General features: G+C 44.3%; 1 protein-coding gene across 5 annotated transcripts in view; it reads left to right on the forward strand.

Annotated features, from left to right (window-relative positions):
- Positions 1–12,104, forward strand: part of LOC141213661 (multidrug and toxin extrusion protein 2-like) — a 111,544-nt gene that overhangs the window by 7,992 nt on the left and 91,448 nt on the right. For 4 of the 5 annotated variants that reach the window (XM_073665282.1, XM_073665290.1, XM_073665261.1 and 1 more), the window contains exon 2: positions 11,491–11,592. The exons of the other annotated variant lie outside the window; for it this stretch is intronic. In XM_073665282.1, coding sequence (XP_073521383.1) covers positions 11,491–11,592 — 102 coding nt within the window. The remainder of the gene's footprint in view (positions 1–11,490; positions 11,593–12,104) is intronic. 5 annotated transcript variants of the gene reach the window in all.

Below are 12,104 nucleotides of genomic sequence, written 5' to 3' on the forward strand. Positions count from 1 at the left end.
CCAAATCCTGGTATGCATGGTACCCCTCATCCCCATCCTGGTATGCATGGCACCCCTCATCCTGGTATGCATGGCACCCCATCCATCATCCTGGTATGCATGGTACCCTGCATTCCTATCCTGGTATGTATGGCACCCCTCACCCCCCAATCCTGGTATGCATGGCACCCCTCATTCCTCAATCCTGGTATGCATGGTACCCCTCATCCCCCCAATCCTGGTATGCATGGTACACCTCATCTCCCAATCCTGGTATGCATGGTACCCCTCATCCCCCAATCCTGGTATGAATGGTCCCCTCACCCCCCAATCCTGGTATGTATGGTACCCCTCACCCCCAATCCTGGTATGCATGGTCCCCTCACCCACCAATCCTGGTATGCATGGTACCCCTCATCCCAATCCTGGTATGCATGGCACCCCTCATCCTGGTATGCATGGCACCCCATCCATCATCCTGGTATGCATGGTACCCTGCATTCCTATCCTGGTATGTATGGCACCCCTCACCCCCCAATCCTGGTATGCATGGCACCCCATCCCTCATCCTGGTATGCATGGTACCCTGCATCCCTATCCTGGTATGTATGGTACTCCTCATCCTGGTATGCATGGCACCCCATCCCTCATCCTGGTATGCATGGTACCCCGCGTCCCTATTCTGGTATGCATGGTACCGCTCATCCTGGTATACATGGCACCCCTCATCCCAATTCTGGTATGTATGGCCTCCTCATCCCTCAATCCTGGTATGCATGGTACCCCGCATTCCTATCCTGGTATGCATGGTACCCCTCATCCTGTTATGCATGGCACCCCATCCCTCATCCTGGTATGAATGGCACCCCATCCCTCTTCCTGGTATGCATGGTACCCCACATCCCTATTCTGGTATGTACGGTACACCTCATCCTGGTATACATGGCACCCCTCATCCCAATTCTGGTATGTATGGCCTCCTCATCCCCCAATCCTGATATGCATGGCACCCAACCCCTCATCCTGGTATGCATGGCACCCCATCCATCATCCTGGTATGCATGGTACCCTGCATTCCTATCCTGGTATGTATGGCACCCCTCACCCCCCAATCCTGGTATGCATGGCACCCCTCATTCCTCAATCCTGGTATGCATGGTACCCCTCATCCCCCCCAATCCTGGTATGCATGGTACACCTCATCTCCCAATCCTGGTATGCATGGTACCCCTCATCCCCCAATCCTGGTATGAATGGTCCCCTCACCCCCCAATCCTGGTATGTATGGTACCCCTCACCCCCAATCCTGGTATGCATGGTCCCCTCACCCACCAATCCTGGTATGCATGGTACCCCTCATCCCAATCCTGGTATGCATGGCACCCCTCATCCTGGTATGCATGGCACCCCATCCATCATCCTGGTATGCATGGTACCCTGCATTCCTATCCTGGTATGTATGGCACCCCTCACCCCCCAATCCTGGTATGCATGGCACCCCATCCCTCATCCTGGTATGCATGGTACCCTGCATCCCTATCCTGGTATGTATGGTACTCCTCATCCTGGTATGCATGGCACCCCATCCCTCATCCTGGTATGCATGGTACCCCGCGTCCCTATTCTGGTATGCATGGTACCGCTCATCCTGGTATACATGGCACCCCTCATCCCAATTCTGGTATGTATGGCCTCCTCATCCCTCAATCCTGGTATGCATGGTACCCCGCATTCCTATCCTGGTATGCATGGTACCCCTCATCCTGTTATGCATGGCACCCCATCCCTCATCCTGGTATGCATGGCACCCCATCCCTCTTCCTGGTATGCATGGTACCCCACATCCCTATTCTGGTATGTACGGTACACCTCATCCTGGTATACATGGCACCCCTCATCCCAATTCTGGTATGTATGGCCTCCTCATCCCCCAATCCTGATATGCATGGCACCCAACCCCTCATCCTGGTATGTATGGTTCCCTCATCCCCAATCCTGGTATGTATGGCCCCCTCATCCCTATCCTGGTATGCTTGGCACTCCTCATCCCCCAATCCTGGTATGCATGGCACCAGATATTCCTATTCTGGTATGCATAGTACCCCTCATCTTGGTATGCATGGCACCCCATCCATCATCCTGGTATGCATGGTACCCCACATTCCTATTCTGGTATGCTTGGTACTCCTCATCCCCAATGCTGGTATGCATGGCACCCCTCACCCCGCAATCCTGGTATGCATGGCACCCCTCATCCCCAATCCTGGTATGCATGGCCCCGCTCATCCCCAAATCCTGGTATGCATGGTAACCCTCATCCCCCAATCCTGGTATGAATGGTCCCCTCACCCCCCAATCCTGGTATGTATGGTACCCCTCACTCCCAATCCTGGTATGCATGGTCCCCTCACCCCCCAATCCTGGTATGCATGGTACCCCTCATCCCCATCCTGGTATGCATGGCACCCCATCCATCATCCTGGTATGCATGGTACCCTGCATTCCTATCCTGGTATGTATGGCACCCCTCACCCCCCAATCCTGGTATGCATGGCACCCCTCATTCCTCAATCCTGGTATGCATGGTACCCCTTATCCCCCCAATCCTGGTATGCATGGTACACCTCATACCCCAATCCTGGTATGCATGGTACACCTCACCCCCCAATCCTGGTATGTATGGTACCCCTCACCCCCCAATCCTGGTATGTGTGGCCCCCTCATCGCCCAATCCTGGAATATATGGTACCCCTCATCCCACAATCCTGGTATGTGTGGCCCCCTCATCCCCCAATCCTGGTATGTGTGGCCCCCTCATCCCCAAATCCTCGTATGTGTGGCCGCCTCACCCCCCAATCCTCATATGTATGGCGCCCCTCATCCCTTTCACGCTGCACACATACAAAAAAACCCAAACACTTATACTCACCTTTCTTCCCTGTGCTCCAGCGCTGCGGTGTCCTGTTCTGTTGGAGGCCGGGGAAGGAGTGAAGGCGTCGGAGTACGCGTGTGCCCATACCGCGCTGTCCGGCGCCATTTTGCTGAAGACACACTGCAAATGTGTCTTCAGTAAAATGGCGCCGGACAGCGCAGTGTGGGCACGCGCGTACTCCAACGCCTTCACTCCTGCCCCGGTCTCCGGCGAGAAGAGAGGCGCCGCGGCAACACTCCTCCTGGTCAGGTAAGTATGTAAGTATGGCGCCGGAGATCGCGGTATGCATACCGCGATCTCCGGCGCCATACACTCCTCTTACCTGTAACGACTCCATGCGTTCTTCTGTCTGGAGCTAGACTGCGCGTTGTGCATGCGCAGTCTATAGAGGCTTCAGACAGAGGGACGCTTGTAGCTTTATATTATAGATATCAAGTTCATGTAAAGACTCAATATTTCCAGTGTTGATCCTTATTTTTCAAGACTAATGCAGTTCGCTCTGATATACTGGATATCCGCTTCTGGACCTAGTTCTCACTGCTTGGAGTTTATCACAATTTCTGTATTTTTATTAGTTCATCTATTTTTTTGATTATTGACTTTAGGTTGTCAATGGGATTGAGAACTGGGGCGTTTCCTGGCCATGGACACCAAATTTCAATTTTGTGTTCACAAATCTACATACCGTGTTTCCCCAAAAATAAGACAGAGTCTTTGTAAAGATGTGCGGATTTTATTTTATTCCTTACATCAAGGTTATACAACAACTCCAGGTAAATGCCCAAATCTACATTTATTCTTTAACAAAATATCAACAATTATTCAAATATAACCATATCATCACATTCTGGAACATTAAAATAACTCTCCAAACCCTTGTTTCTTTCATACACAGACTTGCTATGATTGTGGAGTCCTGAGTAGCATATCCATAGCTTAACACTTGGTGCAACGGAGGAGTGGTGTCTGCTTTCTTTTGGGGATGTCTGCTTTCCTTAATCGGGGGTTTATATTTGGAGTAGGGCTTATATTTCAAGGCTACTCCAAAAAGACCAAAAATTTCTTCTAGGGCTTATTTTCGGTGAAACACGGTAGTTATCACTTTTGCCTTATAACATGTTGCTCCACATTGTTCATCTCCAAATTGCTGCTGGATTGTTGGGGCAGTTTTTAGGCAAAATTGTGAGAAAGCCCACTCCCTTGAATGAAAAGAAACCTTACATGCAATATGTTCTAGTCTGGATAAGGTGGCATTGTTCTCAAAGAGTTGTTTGTGGGGAGATTTATCTGAATGTGTTTCACGTTCTTGTAATGTGGCGTGGAGCGATAGCCATGGTCGAGGTTCTCATCTTCCATGCCCCTGCACGCTTTACAAAGATGTGGGTCCTGGCTGGGTGTGTGGACTTTGTCTATGGGGACACTACACCCTTGCAGGCTGCATGATGCCGGTAACTTTGGCTGGTCAGGACCAGATGTTGAACGGTTCAGTGAGAAAGACCACCACTCAAACATAAACAGTCTTTTACTTAACATTAACTTGGTGGGAACTATGTACAATAGATAGCAGGTGTATAACTTCACGAATGTTTCCTTTACAACATTGAGCATCTTCAGACACGGTCTCTCTACTTCTTCCAAGCTTACTTGTTTCTGCCTCAAGTTCCTCTGTTTTCAACCCAGCACAGTACTACAGTCCAGTAAGTGACAGTCCTACACTTCAACCCGCGGTTCTGTATTTTTTTCCCCTTAGAAAAGTTAGCTGGCCACTATGGCCTTTACTTAGCTTCTCTGCTTGCTAACGCCTTGGAGCTTCTGCCTGAAGCACTCTCTTCGTCTCGCTCTCCTTGTTCCATTCTTGCCCTTTACCTCTCTGGCGAACTCGGGGGCTTACTGTTAGGCGTCCCATCTCCAGTGCATCACTCTGTCCTTTGATCACTTTTCCTTCCTTTACTCCGGATCTAGCTATACCTGTTGCTGGGCAGAACACAACTCTATCGCATAACAATGTAAAACATTATAATGCATCACATCACAGCATATACAGTGGGTACGGAAAGTATTCAGACCCCTTTACATTTTTCACTCTTTGTTTCATTGCAGCCATTTGGTAAATTCTAAAAAGTTCATTTTTTCTCATTAAAGTACACTCTGTACCCCATCTTGACTGAAAAAAAAAACAGAAATGTAGAAATTTTTGCAAATTTATTAAAAAAGAAAAACTGAAATATAACATGGTCATAAGTATTCAGACCCTTTGCTCAGTATTGAGTAGAGGCACCCTTTTGAGCTAGTACAGCCATGAGTCTTCTTGGGAATGATGCAACAAGTTTTACACACCTGGATTTTGGGATCCTCTGCCATTGTTCCTTGCAGATCCTCTCCAGTTCCGTCAGGTTGGATGGTGAACGTTGGTGGACAGCCATTTTCAGGTCTCTCCAGAGATGCTCAATTGGGTTTAGCTCTGGGCTCTGGCTGGGCCAGTAAAGAATGGTAAGAGTTGTTCTGAAGCCACTCCTTTGTTATTTTAGCTGTGTGCTTAGGGTCATTGTCTTGTTGGAAGGTGAACCTTCGGCCAAGTCTTGGGTCCAGAGCACTCTACAAGAGGTTTTCATCCAGGATATCTCTGTACTTGGCCGCATTCATGTTTCCTTCAATTGCAACCAGTCGTCCTGTCCCTGCAGCTGAAAAACACCCCCATAGCATGATGCTGCCACCACCATGTTTCACTGTTGGGATTGTATTGGACAAGTGATGAGCAGTGCCTGGTTTTCTCCACACGTACTGCTTAGAATTTTCACCAAAAAGTTCTATCTTCGTCTCATCAGACCAGAGAATCTTATTTCTCATAGTCTGGGAGGCCTTCATGTGTTTTTCAGCAAACTCTATGCGGGCTTTCATATGTCTTGCACTGAGGAGAGGCTTCCGTCGGGTCACTCTGCCATAAAGGCCCGACTGGTGGAGGGCTGCAGTGATATTTGACTTTGTGGAACTTTCTCTTCTCTCCCTACTGCATCTCTGGAGCTCAGCCACAGTGATCTTGGGGTTCTTCTTTGCTTCTCTCACCAAGGCTCTTCTTCCACGATTGCTCAGTTTGGGAGACTTCTGGTGGTCCCAAACTTCTTCCAATTAAGGATTATGGAAGCCACTGTGCTCTTAGGAACCTTGAGTAATGCAGAAATTCTTTTATAACCTTGGCCAGGTCTGTGCCTTGCCACAATTTTGTTTCTGAGCTCCTTGGGCAGTTCCTTTGAGCTCATGATTCTCATTTGGTCTGACATGCACTGTGAACTGTGAGGTCTTATATACACAGGTGTGTGCCTTTCCAAATCAAGTCCTATCAGTTTAATTAAACACAGCTGGACTCCAATAAAGGAGTAGAACCATCTCAAGAAGGATCACAAGGAAATGGACAGCATGTAACTTAAATATGAGTGTCTGACCAAAGGGTCTGAATACTTATGACCATGTGATATTTCAGTTTTTCTTTTTTAATAAATTTTCAAAAATTTCTACATTTCTGTTTTTTTTCAGTCAATGTGGGGTGCAGAGTGTACTTTAATGAGGAAAAAAATGAACTTTTTATAATTTACCAAATGGCTGCAATGAAGCAAAGAGTGAAAAATTTAAAGGGGTCTAAATACTTTCCGTACCCACTGTATCAACAAGGGGGAACGTGGGCACAACTTCCATCTTCTTAACATTCCCATTGTAATAGAAGAGATTAGCACATATTAAGGGATATATATACAGTACAGACCAAAAGTTTGGACACACCTTCTCATTTAAAGATTTTTCTGTATTTTCATGACTATGAAAATTGTACATTCACACTGAAGGCATCAAAACTATGAATTAACACATGTGGAATTATATACTTAAGAAAAAAGTGTGAAACAACTGAAAATATGTCTTATATTCTAGGTTCTTCAACGTAGCCACCTTTTGCTTTGATGACTGCTTTGCACACTCTTGGCATTCTCTTGATGAGCTTCAAGAGGTAGTTACCGGAAATGGTCTTCCAGCAATCTTGAAGGAGTTCCCAGAGATGCTTAGCACTTGTTGGCCCTTTTGCCTTCACTCTGCGGTCCAGCTCACCCCAAACCATCTCGATTGGGTTCAGGTCTGGTGACTGTGGAGGCGAGGTCATCTGGCGTAGCAACCCATCACTCTTCTTCTTGGTCAAATAGCCCTTACACAGCCTGGAGGTGTGTTTGGGGTCATTGTCCTGTTGAAAAATAAATGATGGTCCAACTAAACGCAAACACGATGGAATAGCATGCTGCTGCAAGATGCTGTGGTAGCCATGATGGTTCAGTATGCCTTCAATTTTGAATAAATCCCCAACAGTGTCACCAGAAAAGCACCCCCACTCCATCACACCTCCGCCTTCATGTTTCACGGTGGGAACCTGGCATGCAGAGTCCATCCATTCACCTTTTCTGCGTCGCACAAAGACACGGTGGTTGGGACCAAAGATCTCAAATTTGGACCAGAAGCAAAGATTTCCACTGGTCTAATGTCCATTCCTTGTGTTCTTTAGCCCAAACAAGTCTCTTCTGCTTGTTGCCTGTCCTTAGCAGTGGTTTCCTAGCAGCTATTTTACCATGAATGCCTGCTGCACAAAGTCTCCTCTTAACAGTTGTTGTAGAGATGTGTCTGCTGCTAGAACTCTGTGTGGCATTGACCTGGTCTCTAATCTGAGCTGCAGTTAACCTGCGATTTCTGAGGCTGGTGACTCAGATATACTTATCCTCAGAAGCAGAGGTGACTCTTGGTCTTCCTTTCCTGGGGCGGTCCTCATGTGAGCCAGTTTCTTTGTAGCGCTTGATGGTTTTTGCAACTGCACTTGGGGACACTTTCAAAGTTTGCCCAATTTTTCGGACTGACTGACCTTCATTTCTTAAAGTAATGATGGCCACTCGTTTTTCTTTACTTAGCTGCTTTTTTCTTGCCATAATACAAATTCTAACAGTCTATTCAGTAGGACTATCAGCTGTGTATCCACCAGACTTCTGCACAACACAACTGATGGTCCCAACCCCATTTATAAGGCAAGAAATCCCACTTATTAAACCTGACAGGGCACACCTGTGAAGTGAAAACTATTTCCGGTGACTACCTCTTGAAGCTCATCAAGAGAATGCCAAGAGTTTGCAAAGCAGTCATCAAAGCAAAAGGTGGCTACTTTGAAGAACCTAGAATATAAGACATATTTTCAGTTGTTTCACACTTTTTTGTTAAGTATATAATTCCATATGTGTTAATTCATAGTTTTGATGCCTTCAGTGTGAGTGTACAATTTTCATAGTCATGAAAATACAGAAAAATCTTTAAATGAGAAGGTGTGTCCAAACTTTTGGTCTGTACTGTATATATGTTGATGATATAGGTCCTTTCCTGATTTCTCCATAAATAATAGTAAGGAAAAATTTACCATTGCCATTGGAAGTTGAATTACAAAATAGGTTTGATGTATTGGAATAAATATTTAGATAGCCACATGATTTGATGGAACCTGTACCGAAGACAAATAGAAATAAAAATACGAAAATAAGTGTCAACAACAAATAAGAGAATTTAACCCCTTAGTCAATGAGCCAATTTTGACCTCAATGACAAAGCCAAATTTTTTAAATCTGACCAGTGTCACTTTATGAGGCTATCCCTGCATGTGTCACAGCTGTCTAACAGATGTGACACATGCAGCCGCTGCGGCTGTTACTGAAATGCCGAGCACGCCGAAACTACTTGGCGAGTACCCGAGCGTGCTCATCTAAAGGGTTAAACAAGCACTCTCGCTCATCACTAGTATTGAGCATTTTTAACCTACAGGTGATTCACAAAACTTTTAACATTTAGATGTGAAACCAAAAAAATATTTTTTTCCACTAAAATACTCTTTTAACACCAAATTTATAATTTACATGAGGTGTAATAGGAGAAAATGGACCCTATAGTTTGTTAAGCAATTTGTCCCGAACGTGGTGATGCCCCACATGTCGTCAGAAATTACTATTAGGCCACACGTCAGGGCTGAGAAGTAAGGAGCGCTATTTGGCTTTTGGTGCACAAATTTTGCTAGAATAGTTTGCGGACGACATTTGCAGAACCCCTAAGGTGTCAGAACAGCAGAAAAAAAAACACAAAAGTGACCCATTGTACAAATTGCACATCTCAATGCGTTCAACTATGGCTTCAGTGACTATTTTGTAACATCCACACCAGACTTTTTTTCTTGACAATTGCAAATATGCCAGTTTAGTGCCCATACATTGTGCTCAGCTTGTGCTTCTAGAGATGTGCACCCCGTAAATTGTTAATTCTGCTCTCCCCGCTACAGTAATGTCAAACTTCAGTCTGGCTCAGATGAAGTTAGCATTTAGATTTAGGAGATTTCACTGGATTTTATTTAAGGGGGTGTTGGAGACGTCACTTTTCCAGAGTCTTTTGTTCTACCAGTTACGTGGGAACCCCATATATTTCCAGTGACAGATGACGGACCTGATTGAAAGCTGTTTTTGTGCGGAATAAGTTATCGTTTTTATTGGTAACCTTTTGGAGTACATAACATTTTTTGTTTGCTTTTAGTATAAGGCAAGGATTACATTCTTGTGTTCTACGCTGAGCACTTATATCGGGGTTTCCATGTAAATCCCACAAATTGCGATTCAGACGAAACCCCCAATGGAATTGCTCACTATAATGAGGCAGATGGAGACACTTTGGACTCCGTTTGGCGTCTCTTCCGCTGGTATCCATCCTTTTAGGCGTGCAAAGAACTGTGGTCGTCCACACTTGTGCAGTAAAATGACGCCCAAAATGATGGGACCCTGCCGAAATAGAGAACAGACGGAGTCTAAAGTGTTTCTATCTGCCTTATAAGTGAGTGATTTCGTCTGGGATTTCATATGAATCACATTTCATATGAATCACATTTTTGGGGGATTTACCTGGAAACCCTCCTGTAAGCGCTCAGTGGAGTGCACAGGATAAATGTGAGCTGAGCCTTTTTCTGATTTTTGGGAGGCAGAATGAACAAATAATCAGCAGCTCAAGAATAGTTCTTAGTTTTAGTTTTGCAATGTTCACCATGCAGTATAAGTGATTAGACGACTTTATTATTCAGTTCAGTAAGATTACAGCGGTACCAGATTTACTGTATATCTGTTTGTTTTCTATGTTTTGCTGCTATCACGCACTGAAAATTCTTTTTTATGAAAAAAATAGTTTTTTTGTCACCATATTCTGAGAACTTTTTTATTTTTTTGGTGGGCATTTATTATTTATTATTTTTTGGTGCTTATGTTTTGCACAATGAGTTGGAGATATTTGGGGTAATAACATTTTTTAATTGCATTTTATTCAGGTTTTTCAGATGCAGAATGAACAAACACCAGCAATTCAGTTATTGTTTTTTTTATTTTTTCTGCAGTAAAAGCCATAAGACCAATTTATTCCTTGGGTCAGTACGATTACAGCGATACCAGATTTAGAATTTTTTTTACTATGTTACTTTTACGCACTATTTTATAAATATTGATTTGTTTTTGCATCGCCATATTCTGAGAGCTGTAAAAAAATGTTTTTTTGTCTATTGTGCCATGTTAGGGCTTGTTTTTGTGGGATGGTTTGGCGTTTTCATTTACAGTGGGTAAATTAAAATTTTTCACTCTTTGTTTCATTGCAGCCATTTGGTAAATTCTAAAAAGTTCATTTTTTTTCTCATTAAAGTACACTCTGCACCCCATCTTGACTGAAAAGAAACAGAAATGTAGAAATTTTTGCAAATTTATTAAAAAAGAAAAACTGAAATATCACATGGTCATAAGTATTCAGACCCTTTGCTCAGTATTGAGTAGAAGCACCCTTTTGAGCTAATACAGCCACGAGTCTTCTTGGGAATGATGCAACAAGTTTTTCACACCTGAATTTGGGATCCTCTGCCATTCTTCCTTGCAGATCCTCTCCAGCTCTGTCAGGTTGGATGGTGAACGTTGGTGGACAGCCATTTTCAGGTCTCTTCATAGATGCTCAATTGGGTTTAGGTCAGGGCTGTGGCTGGGCCAGTCAAGAATGGTCACAGAGTTGTTCTGAAGCCACTCCTTTGTTATTTTAGCTGTGTGCTTAGGGTCATTATCTTGTTGAAAGGTGAACCTTCGGCCAAGTCTGAGGTCCAGAGCACTCTGGAAGAGGTTTTCATCCAGGATATCTCTGCTTTTGGCCGTATTCATGTTTCCTTCAATTGCAACCAGTCGTCCTGTCCCTGCAGCTGAAAACACCCCCATAGCATGATGCTGCCACCACCGTGTTTCACTGTTGGGATTGTATTGGGCAGGTGATGAGCAGTGCCTGTTGCTGAGATGAATCTGTGCTACAGTAAATTTATCACCTTAACATGAGCCATGTATGATTGTGGAGTCGGAGTTTGAGTCTGTGTCATGGAAATTGAGGAGTCAGAGTTGGAAGTTTGGTTTACCGACTCCACAGCTCTGCTTATGACCATGGCCTAAATGTGATAAAGTATTGCAACATATCAATATTATACATCGTACTTATACCGATTTTTTTTTTTTTTTTAGTTCCTCTCGCAAATAATGGTATTCCTAATTAATATTGTGAGTTCCATATTTTGTGGTCATTTGGGCAAGATTGAACTAGACTCTGTTACACTCGCTGTTGCGGTAAGTATTATTAATATAGCTTAACGTGCTAGTTTGTCATCTGATCTGTGGAGATGGATCTGTGGGCTGTGAGGTTAGATGCCCTGCAAATTTGTGCACAGGTCCTATTGTAATAGAATCAATGCAAGATACCTGGTCGGCATGTGACGTTTGCGCAGAAGACTCGCATTGGGGGGAAACTTTAACTTTAGTTTTACGAAGAGGAATGAAAATTGTTAATGGTGTCATTTAATAAGGTATTATCACAATGTATGAATTATAGGGGATTTACACTACCTGGACACCCTCTTTTTAAAATAAATAGTCCCCCTTGTAAAATAAAAATAACATATACTCACATCTCACTTTTAAGCTGTTCCATCAATATTGGTACCAGGTGCACTTATGACTTTGAGGCACAACACTTTTAGACAGCAGCAGTACCCTCTCTGTATGTGTCACTTCCTCCTCTCACTATCTGTATAATCATCTCCTCCCTTTTACCACACCTTCCTTATTCATAGACTTCTATA

The sequence above is a fragment of the Phyllobates terribilis genome, unplaced genomic scaffold, assembly GCF_046119375.1.
Source record: "Phyllobates terribilis strain yellow unplaced genomic scaffold, ASM4611937v1 Scaffold_2__4_contigs__length_985480577, whole genome shotgun sequence".
NCBI lineage: Eukaryota > Metazoa > Chordata > Amphibia > Anura > Dendrobatidae > Phyllobates > Phyllobates terribilis.